Source organism: Physella acuta, unplaced genomic scaffold (genome assembly GCF_028476545.2).
Source record: "Physella acuta isolate Inbredline_101_S28 unplaced genomic scaffold, ASM2847654v3 ptg000269l, whole genome shotgun sequence".
NCBI lineage: Eukaryota > Metazoa > Mollusca > Gastropoda > Physidae > Physella > Physella acuta.
In genome coordinates this window covers 167,044-186,223 of record NW_026731788.1, presented here as the reverse complement: position 1 = coordinate 186,223, position 19,180 = coordinate 167,044, and the positions used below count along the sequence as shown (strand labels likewise).

Genomic DNA, 19,180 nt, shown 5'->3' with positions numbered 1-19,180 from the left:
TTGACAGAAATCAGTCCGGTAGAAGTGCTCGAAATTTTACTCGTAAGTTTCGACCCTTGACGGGCGAAGCACGAGAAATAGAAGCACGACAGAGGAAGCAAGCTAAATAAAAGCTTGTAAAAATAAAGATAGGACATGGTCTCATACATCGACTCAAGGAGACAGTTGCACATGACGTCCTACATCCGCCAGCCTAGATTTGAGCTGACCCCGTAAGAAGAGTGCAATACTTACATGTGCACCCCCCCCATCATCCCTTAGTTACACTACTTGACCCCCCTCCCCTTCCACCTCCAAAGAGATGTCCACTTTGATGTCAGTGTTTGTTACATCGTTAATGCCCAGAGTGATGACATTGCTCGTCATTTTCAGATTAATCAAGTTTTAATTAAATTTCATTATGGTTCAGTTTATCTTGAAAAAGCGAGTTGTATTTTAACTGAGTTACTCTGACAAACTCTACCTGAGATAGATCACTGCTTCATCCAAACGGGTTGTCACCTGAGATTAACCTACAACCAGAGGCGTAGAGAGTAGGTGGGGGCGGGGGGGGGGGGCATATGTCCCCGGGCGCCGACCTTACGGGGGCGCCAAAATGGGTTGAAAAAGCTAATTGAAAGTTTGAGGGGGGTGCAAATCGAAAGTTCGTCCCCGGGCGCCGGGAAGGGTCGCTACGCCTCTTCCTACAACACTCCCCTCTACTGCAACTTGTGTTACAACCTGTCAGCAGCAACATCATATGCCTATTACTATAAAAACAGCAATTATAAGAACAGCACAGAAACTCCAGTATCATTTTTAACCAGACTCTACATATTTTCTCTCAGCATAGAACTAGAGTACACGATGTAGACAAATCATGGCACTGTTTTTATGATGGGGTCCGCGTTGGTTCAGAATTTCAAATCCCCGCTGGAGGATGTTTCGCTGTGTTAAGGTTTATGGGGGCTGTCAGATGGGGAAGGTTTTATGTGTGGTCTACAGGCACTCGTCATGTTGTGGACGTGCTGTCATTTATCTTATGTGTGCGTGTGAGGGGGGGGGGGCAGACATAAAACGTGGTAGCATTCGCTTTGTGTTACTTGTTTATGTGGGGGAGGTGGCGTACATGGTACTATCCCCTTGATGCTAACAGTTAAAGGGGGATGGGGGTACATGATTTCATTCGCTTGATGTTTGTAGTTCAAGAATGTTGTCTACAAGACATACACATATTCTTTTGTATGTGACTATAGACTTGTTGATTGGGCATTACTTTAACCCGCCACGATTTATTTACTTCCGGTGTTGTTGTAACTGGTTAAGGTTAGGATGAGGGATGAGATCGGGTTGAGAATCACGGATAAGATTAGGGTTATGGTTGTACTAGAGTCCGATACCGGCAAAACAATAGATACAAAGCTACTTATCCACTTGTGTTTACAAATAATTCAGTTGGCCGTATCGATACTTGACTTGTTTGGGTATCGATAAGTGATTAACATTCTCACACGATACTTCTAACTCCTCATTGTTATCCTTAAATGTTGAGCTCTCCCCCCCTCCCACCCCTCAGCGCCACCACTAAACCTAAAGTTTGACTAGTCCTCACAACCAGATCCCTTACAGATTGTGCTAGTTAGATAGCATAAGGCCATTGGCTAGGTGGAGTCATGTGATTGCTGGATCAGTGATTGATATACAAACTGAAAATCGATCACACTTTGTTAAGAAGACCAAAGCATCCATTTTACTTCACACGACGCCAATTCAATGTCAAGGTCACAATCTACATTTCAGGTCTGCATCACCTGGAAACATTTCAGGCCTATATCACCTGCAAACAATACAGGTTAGAACTTAGTTTTGTGGTATCGATACTGAATGTCCAGTATCGTCGCCCGTCACTGTCACTGTGTCGTTGGCCGCTATAAAAATGTGACAAATGCATCAGGGGGAGGAGCTTGTCGTCTGCGGGCAGACGTCAAGCAGCAGACGATACGAGGATGGCAACCTGGCAGGTTCTGGTGTTTCTAGTCGGGCTCTCTACATCCTGCCACGGCGCTCTATGTGAGTACAGAGTTAGTTCCCTTCGTTTTAGTACCGAAATTATTTCCTTTGTTTTAGTATCGAGTTGATTCCCTTTATTTTAGTACCGAAATTATTTCCTTCTTTTTAATTTTTAGTGCAGAGTTGATTCCTTTTTTAGAACTTAATTAATTCCCTTTGTTGTAATACAGAGTTGATTCCCTTTACTTAGCACATAGTTGATTCCTTTTTAGAACATAATTAATTCCCTTTGTTTTAGTACTGTATTCCTTTGGATTTAATACAGATCTGATTCACTATAATTTTAGTCCGTTAATTAAAGTGTGTACAATAGCCGAACAGATGTTGATAAGCGAATACCCCACGAAGTAGCCTGTAGCTAATTGTGGTTGCCCTGTGCTACCAGCGACTTTAGATAGACGTCAAACCAATGTACAACAAATTCAAATGTAAGAATTTCATTCAGGCATCTCTTCGCCCCCTAAGCCACCTGGACAAATTGCTTGCTCCACCCCCACCCCACCCCTGGAGAAAAATGTCTGAAAGAAAAACTGGTTAAAATAATTGCTCTTCTGTGAAGATGTGGTAGGACTCGAAACAGCACAAAGTAGAGCAGATTTTTTGACGCCACACTTACCCCTCACACCTTCACCGTACGAAGTCATGGCTGGTCAAATTCGTGTGACGTCACCACCGTGCGGTCAAACTTAGCATTTAATCTGTCCACCTTCTTACATCTAAGGTCGAGGCGAATAAGAACAATAATAAGTTTATTTCTCAAGGAAGTTACCTGCATCCTAGACCAAAAAACAGCACATTTGGATTTTATTTTCAACCCTCCTCCCCCCCCCCATAAAGTTCAGAGTTTCACATATGTATTCAAGAGATTTATGTCCCCTGGTTACATGTCGCCCACCTAGTTTCTACACTTGGCTAGAACACGAGAAGAGAAAAATTTTGGCTTTATTAAAATCTGGTAACACCTGCTTGATTTATTATCCAACTTTAGCATCAATCTAAAAAAAATAGCTCAAAAGGTTTAGCACTACGTGCACTAGCTTCAAGAAGGAACAAGGAGATTTATGTTAAAATTATAAGTTGGTTTTCTTAATCCAGCTTTAGCAGCTAATTTTTAAATTTGGCCAAATATTATATTAAAATTTGGCCACATAATGTTTGTAAGACCAAGTTCAACAATAACACGAAGAACTTTATGTTGCCGGTGTGGCTGTTTTAATCGTACACAGGCAGAGATTATCTTGTCTGGTTCTTCTTGTATCCTGTCTTGTCGTGCTCCATGGGGAGGTGGGGGGGGGTGTCTAAGGATGAACTTGGGCTTTCTGTGGCTGACAGGTAGACATGGCCAGCGTACACGTTAATGCTTACTTCCGGTCAGGATTGGAGCTGGCGGCGTTAGGAGGAGGGAGGAGGGGGGGGGGGGGGCAGCCGGCCCAAGTACTTGCAAATATGCACCTTACACTTGGGTCAACGCGACTTCCAGAGCAGTTCTATCATAGAATTTGTTGGGTGGGGCTTTTTCTTCTATTTACATTTACACAATGGTTTACAAATAAAATTATAATCTACTTTCTCGTATAAGGAGTATAGAGGAAGTCTTGTAATCGTGCATAAAAATGGAAAAGGAGATTTTCACAAATCTCGACGGTTTACACCTCACTGAGTCGGAAAAACAAAGTTTAGCCATTTTGTCCATATATCTGTTTGTGTGTCTGTGTATCTGTCTGTGAGCACAATAACTTGAGTAACGTACAGCTAAATTGACGAAATATTATATATAAGTATTATATCTAATTGGTAGTTCTGTTTCAACTTTTCAGCGATTTCCGGTAACCGGAAGTGAAACTTATCCTACTTTCGGTTTTTCAAAACCGCTTAAACAACTTCATGTACACTTAAACTTGAAACTAATATTTTACAATTTGTGTCTAGACCCTGAACCCGACCTGACGACCCAGAGCAGCGGGGCGCCTCAAGGGTTGAGTCAAGGATGGAGTAAGTACAACCAATGTCTCAGGTTCAAATCCAGCCTGGACATACAAACATGACTAATGGGTCGTACATTCATTGTATACGACAAACCCCACTCACCCCTACCATCCCTCAACGTCTGACCATTTACAACAAATTCACCCAAACATCAACACCCTCCTTTCATACAAACACCAACACCCTACTTTGAGAGTGACATCATTTGTAGACCCCCCCCCCCTTCCAATTTACTAATAGATTATGTATTGATGATGATGAAGATAATGTGTTTGATATACGTAGCTACATATAGGGGGAACAGAAACCACAAAGAAAGCTTTTAAACACGCAAGGTTAGGATAAGGATTAGGATTAGGATTAGGATTAGGATTAAGATTAGGATTAGGATTAGGGTTAGGGTTAGGGTTAGGGTTAGGGTTAGGGTTAGGGTTAGGGTTAGGGTTAGGGTTAGGGTTAGGGTTAAGTTTAGGGTTAGGGTTAGGGTAGATCTCTGGTCTCGAACTGGTTTAGGGTTTATGGTTAATAATCGAAGGTTCTTTAGAATGTATGATAAAACCGGTACCAGAGTAGCAGCTAAACGAATATATGGGTAAGGATAATGTGCAAGTAAAATGTGTATATGGGTAATGGGAGTGGGACGACGTGGTTGAACTATGGAGCGTTCGTTCGGATCTCGGGTCAGCCTTGAGTTCATCCAGCTTCTATAGGTACCTAATTTTGGTTAGGGTAAGTAAAAATGGCTGGGCATAATGCTGATCACACGATCCCCTTTGTATGCCATAAACAAAGGTAATGGGCAATTAACACATGTACATGTTTGAATGCACATCAAAGATCGCGATTTTAAATGCTGACATAAATCTGTTTCTCCCCCAGGCCCAGGCATAGACAAGCAGGCAGCAGACACCTACATCCAGGCACTACAGACCCTACAGAGGCAGTTTAGGACGTTGATGAAGTCTAGCCTAGACGCCCCTCCCCCGCCGGCGCCCACTCCCCCCAGCATTAAATTCCCGACGTTCAATTGGCCGCCCAAACCAGCGTCTCCCCCCAAGCCGGCGCCCCCTCAAAGACCAGCACCCCTGACGCCCACCCAAGATTCTCTGTTCGCTGACATCCCAGGATATAACCCTGGGGCCTACCAGAGCTATGGGCCCCCACAGAGCTATGGGCCCCCACAGAGCTATAACCCAGGGCCCCCACAGAACTACAACCCCGGGCCCCCACAGAGCCGGTACAACCCCCCTGGACCTGCCCCCAACCAACAGTACTGGCCTCCACCAGGAGGGTAAGTGATCTAAGTCACATGGCTGTCACAGGATAAGTGATCTAAGACATACACATGATCAGATGATGTTTTTAGATCAAGCTTGAAGTTAAATGAACACGATTAGTTGATGTTTTTAAATCAAGTTTAAAGTTACATACACATGTTCAGTTGATACATTCCTGTCCACAGGTACCGGCCCCACTCTAAAGAATGTTCTTCTGGAGGTTTTATGCCAGGGCAGCTGTGCTGTGACGGCATCACCAATGTAATTAACTAATTAATTAACTAATTAATTAACTTAATACTTAGCGTGTCTCAAATTTAAGTATCTGATTCATCTGTCGTATTTCTTCGCAATATGTCCACAATCTTAATTAACTAATTGATCAACTTAATGCCTACACAATCATGTCTAATACAAAGACAAACAAGCTTATCTGTCTGTATATTGATAATCTTACCTATTTTAAATAATCTGAACTGTCTGTATCTAGATAATCTCACATGTCTGTTACTATATAATCTTACCTGCTTGTATCTAGATAATCTCACCTGTCTATATCTAGGTAATCTTATCTGTCCGCATCCCGATAATCTCACCTGTCTGTATCCCGATAATCTCACCTGTCTGTATCCCGATAATCTCACCTGTCTGTATCCCGATAATCTCACCTGTCTGTATCCCGATAATCTCACCTGTCTGTATCCCGATAATCTCACCTGTCTGTATCCCGATAATCCCACCTGATTGCAGATCATCCCACCAGGACCCCAGCAGTGGGGGTGTTGTCACAAGGGGATGTACGACATGACAACCCAGGTGTGCTGCGGGGACATCCCCGTGCCCCGACCCCCCAAGGGATCCCCGCCAATGATGTGCTGCGGGATGTCGCTCTACGACCCCACCACAACATTGTGTTGTGACAAGTTCCCTGTTCCGTGAGTTGATTGGGTCATGTGTGTTGTGACAAGTTCCGTGAGTTGATTGGGTCATGTGTGTTGTGACAAGTTCCGTGAGTTGATTGGGTCATGTGTGTTGTGACAAGTTCCGTGAGTTGATTGGGTCATGTGTGTTGTGACAAGTTCCATGTTCTCTGAGTTGATTGGGTCATGTGTGTTGTGTGTGTTGTGACAAGTTCCGTGTTTCGTGAGTTGATTGGGTCATGTGTGTTGCGACAAGTTCCGTGAGTTGATTGGGTCATGTGTGTTGTGACAAGTTCCCTGTTCCATGAGTTGATTGGGTCATGTGTGTTGTGACAAGTTCCCTGTTCCATGAGTTCATTGGGTCATGTGTGTTGTGTGTGTTGTGACAAGTTCCGTGAGTTGATTGGGTCATGTGTGTTGTGACAAGTTCCGTGTTTCGTGAGTTGATTGGGTCATGTGTGTTGTGACAAGTTCCGTGAGTTGATTGGGTCATGTGTGTTGTGACAAGTTCCGTGAGTTGATTGGGTCATGTGTGTTGTGACAAGTTCCGTGTTTCGTGAGTTGATTGGGTCATGTGTGTTGCGACAAGTTCCGTGAGTTGATTGGGTCATGTGTGTTGTGACAAGTTCCGTGTTTCGTGAGTTGATTGGGTCATGTGTGTTGCGACAAGTTCCGTGAGTTGATTGGGTCATGTGTGTTGTGACAAGTTCCGTGAGTTGATTGGGTCATGTGTGTTGTGACAAGTTCCGTGAGTTGATTGGGTCATGTGTGTTGTGACAAGTTCCATGTTCTCTGAGTTGATTGGGTCATGTGTGTTGTGTGTGTTGTGACAAGTTCCGTGTTTCGTGAGTTGATTGGGTCATGTGTGTTGCGACAAGTTCCGTGAGTTGATTGGGTCATGTGTGTTGTGACAAGTTCCCTGTTCCATGAGTTGATTGGGTCATGTGTGTTGTGACAAGTTCCCTGTTCCGTGAGTTCATTGGGTCATGTGTGTTGTGTGTGTTGTGACAAGTTCCGTGAGTTGATTGGGTCATGTGTGTTGTGACAAGTTCCGTGTTTCGTGAGTTGATTGGGTCATGTGTGTTGTGACAAGTTCCGTGAGTTGATTGGGTCATGTGTGTTGTGACAAGTTCCGTGAGTTGATTGGGTCATGTGTGTTGTGACAAGTTCCGTGTTTCGTGAGTTGATTGGGTCATGTGTGTTGCGACAAGTTCCGTGAGTTGATTGGGTCATGTGTGTTGTGACAAGTTCCGTGTTTCGTGAGTTGATTGGGTCATGTGTGTTGCGACAAGTTCCGTGAGTTGATTGGGTCATGTGTGTTGTGACAAGTTCCGTGAGTTGATTGGGTCATGTGTGTTGTGACAAGTTCCCTGTTCCATGAGTTGATTGGGTCATGTGTGTTGTGACAAGTTCCCTGTTCCGTGAGTTGATTGGGTCATGTGTGTTGTGTGTGTTGTGACAAGTTCCGTGAGTTGATTGGGTCATGTGTGTTGTGACAAGTTCCGTGAGTTGATTGGGTCATGTGTGTTGTGACAAGTTCCGTGAGTTGATTGGGTCATGTGTGTTGTGACAAGTTCCGTGAGTTGATTGGGTCATGTGTGTTGTGACAAGTTCCGTGTTTCGTGAGTTGATTGGGTCATGTGTGTTGCGACAAGTTCCGTGAGTTGATTGGGTCATGTGTGTTGTGACAAGTTCCCTGTTCCATGAGTTGATTGGGTCATGTGTGTTGTGACAAGTTCCCTGTTCCGTGAGTTGATTGGGTCATGTGTGTTGTGTGTGTTGTGACAAGTTCCGTGAGTTGATTGGGTCATGTGTGTTGTGTGTGTTGTGACAAGTTCCGTGAGTTGATTGGGTCATGTGTGTTGTGACAAGTTCCGTGAGTTGATTGGGTCATGTGTGTTGTGACAAGTTCCGTGAGTTGATTGGGTCATGTGTGTTGTGGCAAGTTCCATGTTCCCTGAGTTGATTGGGTCATATGTGTTGTGACAAGTTCCGTGACTTGATTGGGTCATGTGTGTTGTGACAAGTTCCTTGTTCCGTGAGTTAATTGGGTCATGTGTGTTGTGACAAGTTCCTTGTTCCGTGAGTTGATTGGGTCATGTGTGTTGTGACAAGTTCCCTGAGTTGATCATGTCAAGTGTGTTGTGACAAGTTCCTTGTTCCGTGAGTTGATTGGGTCTTGTGTGTTGTGACAAGTTCCTTGTTCCGTGAGTTAATTGGGTCATGTGTGTTGTGACAGTTGTTGATATTTCAATGAACACATCCATGAAAAAAACCGTCTGTCTCCGTTTCATGGGTAAACGATTGTGTCCCCCGATCTACACCATTTTGGTGAACATCTGCGATGTGGCAATATGAAGATATGAAGGGGTGATGTGGTGATGTGGTGATGTGGTGATGTGTTGCTTTGTCCGCAGAAATCCTGGCAGAAACATGAAGTGCTGTCGAAAGACCCCTTACGACCCCATCCACCAGATGTGCTGTGGAGAGGGGGTCAGACCCAGAACCCCTGGCCAACCACACTTGGACGTGAGTCACCACTTGTACAGTGCTGTGTTTAACCTAAAAGTATCATAAATGTCAGTGTTTAACCAAACTGTCTCACCACTGTTAATGTTTAACCTGCCACCAACCTCACTGTTTAACCTGTGTCACCACTATCAGTGTTTAATCTACCTGTATCATCAATTTCAATGTTTCAACCAGCTGTGTCACCAATCTCAGTGTTTAACCTACTTGTGTCACCACTGTTTAACCTAACCGTGTCACCACTGCCACTATCTAACCTAACCGTTTCACCACTGTTTAACCTAACCGTGTCACCACTGTTTGACCTAACCGTGTCACCATTGTTTACCCTAACCGTTTCACCACTGTTTAGCCTAACCGTGTCAGCACTGCCACTATCTAACCTAACCGTGTCACCACTGTTTAACCTAACCCTGTCACCACTGTTTCAGTGCTGTGGGAAACACATGTTCAACCCCCTGACCCACGTCTGCTGCGATGAAGGAAACGCCATCCCCAAGACCCCCGCCTACTCCTGCTGTGGGAAGAAGCAGTTCCAGCCCGCCTTCCAGCAGTGTTGTTTTGGCGACCCCCTTCCTCGCGACGCCTTCTGCATGGCCAAATAGGCCAACGCTTACGTCATGAGTGGAGGCTGTTCACTTTTTGCGCGGGAAAATAAGCCAACTGTGACGTCATAACGTGGTACCTGTTCGCGTGGTCAAATTGTTGTGACTTTTGTTGTTACCGAGTCGGTGAAAGCGTTACCAAGAAGGTCAGCGATTGTGATATTAAAGTTTGAAGTATTTTATCTTTTAATACTCCGTGTTTAGATAAGAATAGTTGAACCGCTTCTGTACTGCATAAACTTGACTCAGTTGACAAATGAAATTCTTAAAGTCGGAGCTGGATGAGATGTTAATTACGAATGTAAATAATAACACCGTCGGCCGTAGGACTGAATGCTTTAACTTAATCAACTTTGTCCAATCAAATAGCTTTCAAACAAGAGATGACGACAGATATTTAGACTATGTTTTGTTACATTTTGTAGTTTACTGTAGTAATGTGTAAGTTATATAGGATATAAATAGAAATAAAATTGTATATTTTTTACAATAGTTAAAAATGAATTTTGTTGTTTATTATAAAATGTATACATCAAATACAAAAATCGACTTCCGTGAGATCAAGTTGAGTCATTTAAAGTTTACGGTTCATCTTTCGAGGTCATCAAAACATGAATTGATTAGTGCCTGTTTCCTGTAGTCAGATCAAAAGTTCCAGACGATTTGTCAGTCAGTGATGGCAGGAAGTATCCGAGACTATGTGAACCCGTGCCCTCCCGAGCTTTCCCGAGTTTTCCCGAGCTTTCCCGAGATTTCCCGATCTCTTCACTCTGAGTTAGCAACCAAATTCAGTCGTTAAAACTTCTTTGTAAGTCTAATGGATTTAGTCAGCTGATCGACTTAAGTCGTGGCTGCTTGACTTAGGTCATTTACGGTCACGTGGGTCGTCTGTGCGTCAGGTCCAGTCCAGGCCGTGTCTGTTAAGATCAACTCCACCCTCCTCCACCCTCCTCCACCCTCCTCCACCCTCCTCCACCCTCAGCTGTGCCAGGAGGCGTCGTAGAAGACGTCAGGGTGGAGGCGTTTCGTGGCTTTCGTTTTGTCCAGTTCTGTGCAAGCTGTGTACACACGATCATCTGCTTTACACGCTGTGTACACAATATCATCTTCTTTAGACGATACTTGCAAATTGTCGGCTGTTTTAGACGTTGGGTAAAAACGGTCGGCTGTTTTAGACGTTGGGTATAAACGGTCGGCTGGTTTAGACGTTGGGTATAAACTGTCGGCTGATTTAGACGTGGCTTCTGGTGGATTCGACTTAGCATTTCTACTATATTTCCTACTCATGTAAATGTTTTCTCCAGAATGTTCTCTAAGCACATAGCTTGGTGCTAAATACATTTCATCTAGTGACGTTTGTAAGAAGTCCAGAGTTTCTCTCGTGGCGTTTGAGGTGCAATAATCCAGTCCGTGTTTTTCTTTTCCCCTCAACAGATCACGTTGTTCCTTGGTTGTGTACTCGATTTTGGGGTGTTTTGTCGTGTACACCGCAGTATCTTCTGTTAATCCCTTCCTTCCTCGTGTCTTCAAAGTTTTCTTGGCTTGTTTTGTCTGAGCGTTGTTGGAGGATTCTTCAGAACACGAGGGTTTCTTCTTCCCGGATGTGGACCCCTCTCTGTGTTTGTTCGTCGAGCTAGCACCTTCTTTGGGTTTGTTAACGGAACTGGCGCCATCTTTGGCTGTTTGGGTCGAGGCAAACCTGAACGCGCAATTGAGTTTCTTTTGACCTGTTTTCGGCCGTTTCGTTTTAGCGTCGTTTGGGTCGCTTTTGCTGTTATTTTTCCTTCTCTGGTCAAACGGTATGCTGTGCTTTCCCGACGACAGACAGGTGGTGTCCATGTGCTTGTCGTACGAGTACGAGTCCCGGTGTTCCATGGCGTCGAAGAAACAATCCGAGTCCTCGTCTATCACCGACTTGAACTGCTCCGTGCTTTCGTCTTTTTGCGGTTCGGAGTTTTCTGTCCCTTGTCTTCGATAAAAGTTGAGCTTGGTGCCGTGGGCTGTGTTGGGCAGTTGGAAGATTCTAGACTGGGCTGCTTCACCAGGCGGACAATGTGCTGCATCCGCTTTATACCCCTCGCCTTGTGGGACAACATTTTTAGACAGCGGGTCCACCATAAACACCTGAGCCGGCAAGCTGTGGCAGCGAGACTCTTTTCCCGGACCGTAAGCTTGGTAACGGATTGGACAAGACCTGTTGTCGATGATGATGGATTGGGGCTTCGATATGTTGGACCTGACCCTGTTCCCGTCGCTCAGTATCAGCCTCTCTTCCACGTGGGAGAAACTTGATTCGCTGTAGACGGTGTCTAGCTTGACGACATCTTCCAACAGGGAGGGGATGGGGTACATCCCCATCCCCGGCTCGCATGTCCAGTCTCTTCCTGTCGAGTGCGCCGAGTTTTTGCTGGCCATTTCAGGCGTGGTCCTTAGAGACTGGGGCGACCGGAGAACGTAGTGGAAGCTGGTTGCGTTGCTCATCAGGTGCTCGCCCCTGGTCTGCTTGTCCACCACCTGCCCCCCGGGCAGCTGCTCCACGGGACACAGCACAAAGTAGTCGAGCGACTGCTGCACCTCCCCGTCTGCAGGATGCGCGCTGGACCTGGCGTCTGCTTCAAACAACTCTAAAGGCGAAGATTTGTTTCTTGACGTGTCTTTACCAGACTCTCTCAAACCGGAAGTGGATTTTTTTTGTTTTTTCTTCTCGTGTTGAGCTTGTTTTTCTTGTGGCAGCAGGACGCGGACTGTGTTTGGACTCTTCCCCTGCCGCTTGTCAACTTCCTTACGCGCGTCTTTGTTGTTAACTTGGTACATAATTATTTTAGAATCAATCTCCGATTTGGTTTTCAACTCGCTTTGCTTCACCTGTGGTGAGACGATCCTAACGGTGGATATACAGTCGGAACGTAGATTTTGGTTGACGGTGCTGATGTATGATCTCTCGGATTGGGGTGTATTTTTCTGGTTGTGTACAGCAATTATAATGTCCGTCACGACAACGTTGTCCCCTTGGCCAGGAAAATATTCATTTCTCTGTAGCGGCGATTTGCTTTTCTCCGCCACGTTCTGTTTCTTAGTCTGAGCACCGGTCTGTTCAGTTACAATTTGCAACTCTTTGACAATGTGTTTGGAAGTTTGGGCTGTCATGGCTGTTGATTGTTGTTGAGATTTTGGGCTTTCGGGTTTGATTTTGAGTGTATCCTGTCTAGGACTCATAGTTTTAGGACTTAATATTTTTATCAGCGCCGCGTTAGGACTCATAGTTTTAGGACTTAATATTTTTATCAGCGCCGCGTTAGGACTCATAGTTTTAGGACTTAATATTTTTATCAGCGCCGCGTTAGGACTCATAGTCTTAGGACTTAATATTTTTATCGGCGCCGCTTTTTTCTTGACTTCCGTTTTATTGGCGCTAGTTACAGTCGACTTGCTGTCCGGAGACCGTTGTTGAGTTTTGGCATCGCGGGGGCCTTTCTTATCCTCAAATTTGACATTCATCTCCTTGGGACTTTTAGCACTTGTACTATTTTTGTCCTCTTTTTTCTGCACGTCTTCCTTCTTGGCCGGCTTCGTTACCGACTGCTTGGGTGGGGAATGGCAAGGAGTTTTATCTACTTTAGGGCTAGGCTTAGCTTGAACTTTGACATTGATCTTTTTGGGGCTTTTAGCATTTTGCTTAGCGTCGGCGGAGTTGGTGGTTTTAGGCTTTGGGGATCTCTGCACTGGTTCAGTACTGCTGTCATCTTCTGAGGATGATGTTTCTGATGATGATGATGTCGGCGGAGGTTTCTTGTCTTTGCCAACTTTTTGTATTTTTTTGGGAGGGTTAGATTTTTGTTTAGAATTAGTTTCTATCTTTGGTTTCGGGGTTGATGGTAATTTAGGGGCAGCTACAACCTTTGGTTTAGGTTTGACAATTTTCTGAACCGGCTTGATGGCAGCACTTTTTGTCTGGTGTCTCTGAGAGACCGTCTTGGAATAGCTCTCCGCTTGTCGGGCTATCTCAGAGATCCTGGCACTGGTATCCGTGTTGTCCCATGTGCTATCCGATGACAGGGATGACGATCCGGAATCGACTTTAGTTTTCCGGCTACTTTTTTTATACGTGCCAAACAAGGATTTCTGTGCGGTCGAAGACAACGGGTTGAAGAAGGAATCGTCATCGATGTCTTTGTTTTCTGGAACTGATTTGAGTTGTTTCCCTGTAGGTTTCATCGTTTGGTTCCGGCCGTCTGAACACTGCCTTTGTGTTTGCTGATTTCCAGGCGGTTGAACGTTACGGTGTCGGGATGAACGCTTGCAACACTCGGAATATTTGAGCTTCTGGGAAAGATTTTCAAGTTCGCTTTTTTTGTCTGTGTCGCCGTGTTTTACGGTTTGTCCTGGTTCGAAAACTTGTTTCGACACCGGGTCATTCATGAGATATCCGGGTTCCAAACCTAACTTTGGGTTAAGGAATAGGTCGGGGTGTTGTTCCCTCAGCTGATGCAAGCTGTGGAGAATTTCATCCCTGGTGTCCCCCTGCTGCCTGACCTGCTCGTAAGCCATCGCCGGGGAGACGGTCGGTGGTGGGGCAACAAACGGGGAATTGGGAGACTTTAGGAATTTATGGCCCTCAAGAGAATGGTATTTATCAATCGGCGGTCGATGTTTGGTTACAATCATGTCGTTAAACACGTCTGGGACTGTGTTGTTCAGTAAGGTCGAGTCTTCAGAATCTCTTTGCTTGCTCCGGTTTGCGTGACCTTCTCGGGTCTTGCTCTTTTGCTGCGGGCCCATTATTCTGGTGCCAACGTCACGCGATTCGCTCACTGTGGGCCCCAGTTCGGATATCGAAGCACTTGCCGTGCTTGTGTCATCGTTACAGTTATGCCCCTGCAAGTTGGGAATTCTGGGGGGAGGATTGGAATCTTTTGCCGGGGGTTTTGTTGGGTGCAGGCTGCTAAACATGTTGCAGCGATACATTGCTTCGTTGAGAAATATATCAGGGAAGACTGGGTAGTTATTAAGGTAACATATCTGCTGGCGTGTCGCTTGTTGAACTGTGAAGGTCTGCGCAGCCTCCCTGGAACAGCTTCCCAGCGTGGCGTAGTGTTGGGACGGGTACAACAACACCGGAATTGGCTCGTGCAAGTTGGGGTCCATGGTGTATGGCTTGTACTCCGAGTGGATGGGATCAGGTTTGTTTAAGCCGCAGGACATGCCGCTAGTACTGATGTCTCCCATGCTACGGCTTGCGTATTTTTTGATCAGCTTCTGGGGCGAGTTCACAACAAATGTCTTATTCGGATTTTTTCTACCCTCTGCTTCGCCGGGCACCTTTTTGACGGAGGCCAAATGACTGAGGCGCTGCTCTTCTTTCCGACAGTCTCCATGGGCTGTCAAAGCAGGCTCTGTGTTTTGTAGAACGGGGCTTGATCTTCCGTTTTGAAGAGATTTCCCGGATGTTTCGTGAGGGTAGTTAACGGCGTAATCTGGCAGACTCGCAGATTGGCGGGAAGTTCCCAGCGTTTTGCCCTCAGGGTTAGTGTTTCTTTGCTTGCTGACGTCATTTTCTTGAGCAATACCACCGTTTGATTCGTAGCCGTCCGGTTTGCTTGGATGGCTAGAGGCACGAGAATGAGGGTTGGAAAAGCTCACTTGACGGACGCTCGCTAGCTCACGTTCACTTCCTGTTTTCTCCGCCTCCTTACAGCCGCTGTCTGACAGAACACGGGACTCGGTGCCAAGCTCAGTCTGGGTTAGTTTAGCAAAGCTCTGAGCTCGATTCGATCTCCTCTTGAACCTCCTTGGATCCAAAGCTTTCGACTGTGTTGAACTTTCACGCGTGATTGGTTGTGTGGTCTCGTTATACACGGGGTCATTGGCCTCGTCCACACACGTGTACTGGTCTGGAACCAAGGAGAGAGGGGAGGGGAGGGGGAGGGGAGGGGGAGGGGCGAGAAAGAAAACAAAAACAGTAGGGTCAAATCGTTGTGCCCATAAAAAAGAGTAAGAATATAAAATTAAACATTTACTATAGGCGTTGTCTCCACTTTAAAAAATCCCACTTACTCATAATATTAGACGTAGACAAAGAAAATACGTGGATGAAGCATCTCTTTCATGTACATTTTATACATATATCAGATAAGGTTTCATAATAAGAAAAACTCACCACTTATTGCAATCAAATGTGTGTGTGGGGGGGGGGGGGGGTTAAGGCGGCACTAACTACATGTCTGCCACAGCCTTTTTGTTACGACTTTTCCAGTTGAGACACTTGAAACAGTGCGGGTTAAGATTAACCACAAGTTCAAATCTGTTAATCCACTGGACCATTAACCTAGCGCTAATCTCTGACTTAATTACCTGCAGTAGCCTGATGTTGAAATCTGTTAATCCACTGGATCATTAACCTAGCGCTAATCTCTGACTTAATTACCTGCAGTAGCCTGATGTTTAAATCTGTTAATCCACTGGATCATTAACCTAGCGCTAATCTCTGACTTAATTACCTGCAGTACACTGATGTTCAAATCTGTTAATCCACTGGATCATTAACCTAGCGCTAATCTCTGACTTAATTACCTGCAGTAGCCTGATTTTCTGTGGCTGTTTGTTTGGTACTCTTAGATTGTTCTTTTGTCTTGATTGCCTCTGGATCGTTTTTACTTGAACGTCTTTTGGTCAACTATAAGGGACATAACGTAGTTTTATATTGAACACAGCTATAAGGAACATAACGTAGTTTTATATTGAACACAACTATAAGGAACATAACGTAGTTTTATACTGAACACAACTGTAAGTAACATAACGTAGTTTTATATTGAACACAACTATAAGGAACATAACGTAGTTTTATACTGAACACAACTGTAAGGAACATAACGTAGTTTTATACTGAACACAACTGTAAGTGACATAACGTAGTTTTATACTGAACACAACTGTAAGGAACATAACGTAGTTTTATAGTGAATATGTGGTTGTTTTAGAGTGCCCGTAAGACAATTTACATTCTTTTTTTTTAATCTTCGGTAATATATAATAATGTAAGATTCCTAACAAATGAAAATGTAACACACGAACGTTTTTTTTTTATGTAGGATACATATCTGGTTATATAAAGCCCTACCTGTATGTTGTTGTAAAGCTACTATATGAATGATGATGTAAGGCACCTACCTGTAGGATGTCAGGCACCTACCTGTAGGATGACGTCAAGCACCTACCTGTATGATGATGTCAGGCACCTACCTGTAGGATGTCAGGCACCTACCTGTAGGATGTCAGGCACCTACCTGTATGATGATGTCAGGCACCTACCTGTATGATGATGTCAGGCACCTACCTGTAGGATGTCAGGCACCTACCTGTATAATGATGTCAAGCATATGATGATGTCAAGCACCTACCTGTATAATGATGTCAGGCACCTACCTGTAGGATGTCAGGCACCTACCTGTATGATGATGTCAGACACCTACCTGTATAATGATGTCAAGCATATGATGATGTCAAGCACCTACCTGTATAATGATGTCAGGCACCTACCTGTAGGATGTCAGGCACCTACCTGTATGATGATGTCAGACACCTACCTGTATAATGATGTCAGGCATATGATGATGTAAGGCACCTACCTGTAGGATGTCAGGCACCTAGTTGTATAATGATGTCAGGCACCTACCTGTATGATGATGTCAGGCACCTACCTGTATGATGATGTCAGACACCTACCTGTATAATGATGTCAAGCATATGATGATGTCAAGCACCTACCTGTATAATGATGTCAAGCATATGATGATGTAAGGCACCTACCTGTAGGATGTCAGGCACCTACCTGTATGATGATGTCAGGCACCTACCTGTATGATGATGTAAGGCACCTACCTGTATGATGACGTCAGGCACTTACCTGTTGGATGAAGTCAGGCACCTACCTGTAGGATGATGTTGGTTAGACCTATTCGTCCGTTGATTTAAAGCTCTCACCTTTGCAAACCTCCCCCAAACGCGTGTCATAAACGATCTCTTTTGTCTAGTACCCCTACGCGCATGCGCAGGATGTTCCGGCGAGTCTTGTTTACCACGCGTTTCATCTAGCTCTAACTCGCACTGGACTGTCTGCACAGCAATAGTGTGTTGGGCCGGATGTTGACCAATGACGCCCCCACGGGTCAACAGGCTCAAATTGTCACCAGCGTTATTTTTACTTTCCGCCCCACGAGTACTCCCACTCTTGGGTATGTGATCGTCTCTATTAATAGATTGTACATCGGATTTTTCCGATCTTGCAGAGGCCACACTCGCGGTTTTAGTTGAGGTTTTAAAATATAAATTATCCGTGTAGTTCGCTGCTTTCTTCACGTCGAGTGGTCGGTTTTCATTAAGAACCTTATTGTGGTCGAAATTTTTCAAAAAGCCACCAAGCTCCAAAGTCTCGTCGGTCAGCTGGTCCTTGTTTTGGAAGCTGCTCTCAACATGCACGCCCGTCGAGGATTTAGTCCGTATGCTGTAGTAACCGAAAGTGTTTTTCGTTGTTTTCGACGGCGGAGAGGGCGAATTTCGTGTAGAGGGTTTTCGTTTTTCACCTCTACCCCGCTTGGGTTCCCGTGCATCTTTAAAATTCAGATGTGATTCTGGGTTCCCTTTTATGGCTGAGGCGTTTGTCTGCAGCCCATCGTCCGTGTTTAGTGGTTTGTAAACATGTTTTTTTGGGCTGGATTCTGAGAGTTGTTTTTTTTTCTTGAAATAACACACCCAACAAGGCCAAATGCAGCCGGGCAAGGAAAATAAGACGGCCGCTATAATCATGTACAACATGGAGTTCTTGTTCGCAGTTCGGGTGCTCTCGTCGGTGGGCTGTTTGAAGGCGTGGCTACCCGGCACCGGGACGAGAGATTCACATTTGGTGCCACTGTAGCCGGGGAGGCACTGAAGGCACGCGCCGACGAAAGGGTCGCACAGGTTGTCTTGACAACCCGTCGGGCAGGGTTGCTTGCAGTCTTGCCCAAAAAAACCTTTAGGGCATTGCTCTGAGCATCTGCTGCCCGTGAGTCCAGGGATGCATTTGTAGCACTCACCATTCTGTGGGCGGCAAGAGCGGTTGAGGCAGGAGCTAGGACAGGGTGACACACAATTTGCACCATAGTGCCCGTCTTTACACTGTTGGGCACAGTCTGGAGGCATAAAACCAGCAGGGCAGATGGTGGTGGCATAAGATGTTGAAAGGGAGTTGAGCAGTAGAGTGATGCAGATGGCTTGGGCTGTCAGACGAGGCCTACGCAGGTCAGTCACCATCTTGCTACGACTGTACACAGGCCTGAGAAACGGAGTAACTCGAAGCCTTCCTGTTTACTTACACTCTCATCAACTAGACCAGACGCGACGGAAATTGCCTGATTTTGTTTCAACATGATCTGTTAGTGGCTAACCCAGTGCTTAGATGACTCGATGCAGATGTTTTAAAAAAGAACCACCGAAGTAGTTAAACAGGACTTAAACCGTGTATTTGTGTATAAAGGCAGCCATTTTGGCAATATGGATTCCTATGACCTTGCGCTCTTTGAGAGTATGTTTTCGCCATTTTCGCGATGATGTCATTGAATTGTGTTCACAATACATCCGCAGCTTAAAATAAATTTCTTCCACAAATGATCGATGTAAGGGAAGTAACCAAATAGCCGAACACAAGACACCTTAGATATAAAGTTGGAGTGTGTATGCTCAAACTAAATATTTTTGAACAGTTTCAAATGTAGTGAATATTTAAATTGTTTTTTTAAAGAACTATGAGAAAGAGTTTCAAATAAAAGTATTATGC

At 45.0% G+C, this 19,180-nt stretch overlaps 2 protein-coding genes across 2 annotated transcripts; one reads left to right on the top strand and one right to left on the bottom strand.

Moving 5' to 3' along the window:
* The first annotated feature begins 1,937 nt into the window (after positions 1-1,937).
* Positions 1,938-9,858, top strand: LOC131939234 (galaxin-2). The gene is made up of 7 exons (XM_059297436.1): positions 1,938-2,049; positions 3,979-4,041; positions 4,915-5,326; positions 5,498-5,573; positions 6,063-6,247; positions 8,650-8,761; positions 9,193-9,858. Exons 1-7 carry the CDS (start codon positions 1,986-1,988, stop codon positions 9,364-9,366), a joined length of 1,086 nt encoding a protein of 361 aa, XP_059153419.1. The 5' UTR covers positions 1,938-1,985; the 3' UTR covers positions 9,367-9,858.
* Positions 9,854-18,955, bottom strand: LOC131939233 (uncharacterized). The gene is made up of 3 exons (XM_059297435.1): positions 17,350-18,955; positions 15,937-16,039; positions 9,854-15,257 (listed from the first exon to the last, which is right to left on the bottom strand). The coding sequence occupies exons 1-3, from the start codon at positions 18,655-18,657 to the stop codon at positions 10,345-10,347; spliced, it is 6,324 nt and encodes a 2,107-aa protein (XP_059153418.1). The 5' UTR covers positions 18,658-18,955; the 3' UTR covers positions 9,854-10,344.
* Between the last annotated feature and the right edge of the window lie 225 nt (positions 18,956-19,180).

Excerpts from the sequence above, each read along its gene's own strand:
- LOC131939233 (XM_059297435.1), bottom strand. The coding sequence starts at position 18,657 with ATGGTGACTGACCTGCGTAGGCCTCGTCTGACAGCCCAAGCCATCTGC. Across the intron at positions 16,040-17,349 it reads TTTGGGGGAGGTTTGCAAAG|TTGACCAAAAGACGTTCAAG; the intron begins GTGAGAGCTTTA and ends TGTCCCTTATAG. Across the intron at positions 15,258-15,936 it reads AGAAAATCAGGCTACTGCAG|ACCAGTACACGTGTGTGGAC; the intron begins GTAATTAAGTCA and ends CCTTGGTTCCAG.
- LOC131939234 (XM_059297436.1), top strand. The coding sequence starts at position 1,986 with ATGGCAACCTGGCAGGTTCTGGTGTTTCTAGTCGGGCTCTCTACATCC. Across the intron at positions 4,042-4,914 it reads AGGGTTGAGTCAAGGATGGA|GCCCAGGCATAGACAAGCAG; the intron begins GTAAGTACAACC and ends TTTCTCCCCCAG. Across the intron at positions 8,762-9,192 it reads CTGGCCAACCACACTTGGAC|TGCTGTGGGAAACACATGTT; the intron begins GTGAGTCACCAC and ends CCACTGTTTCAG.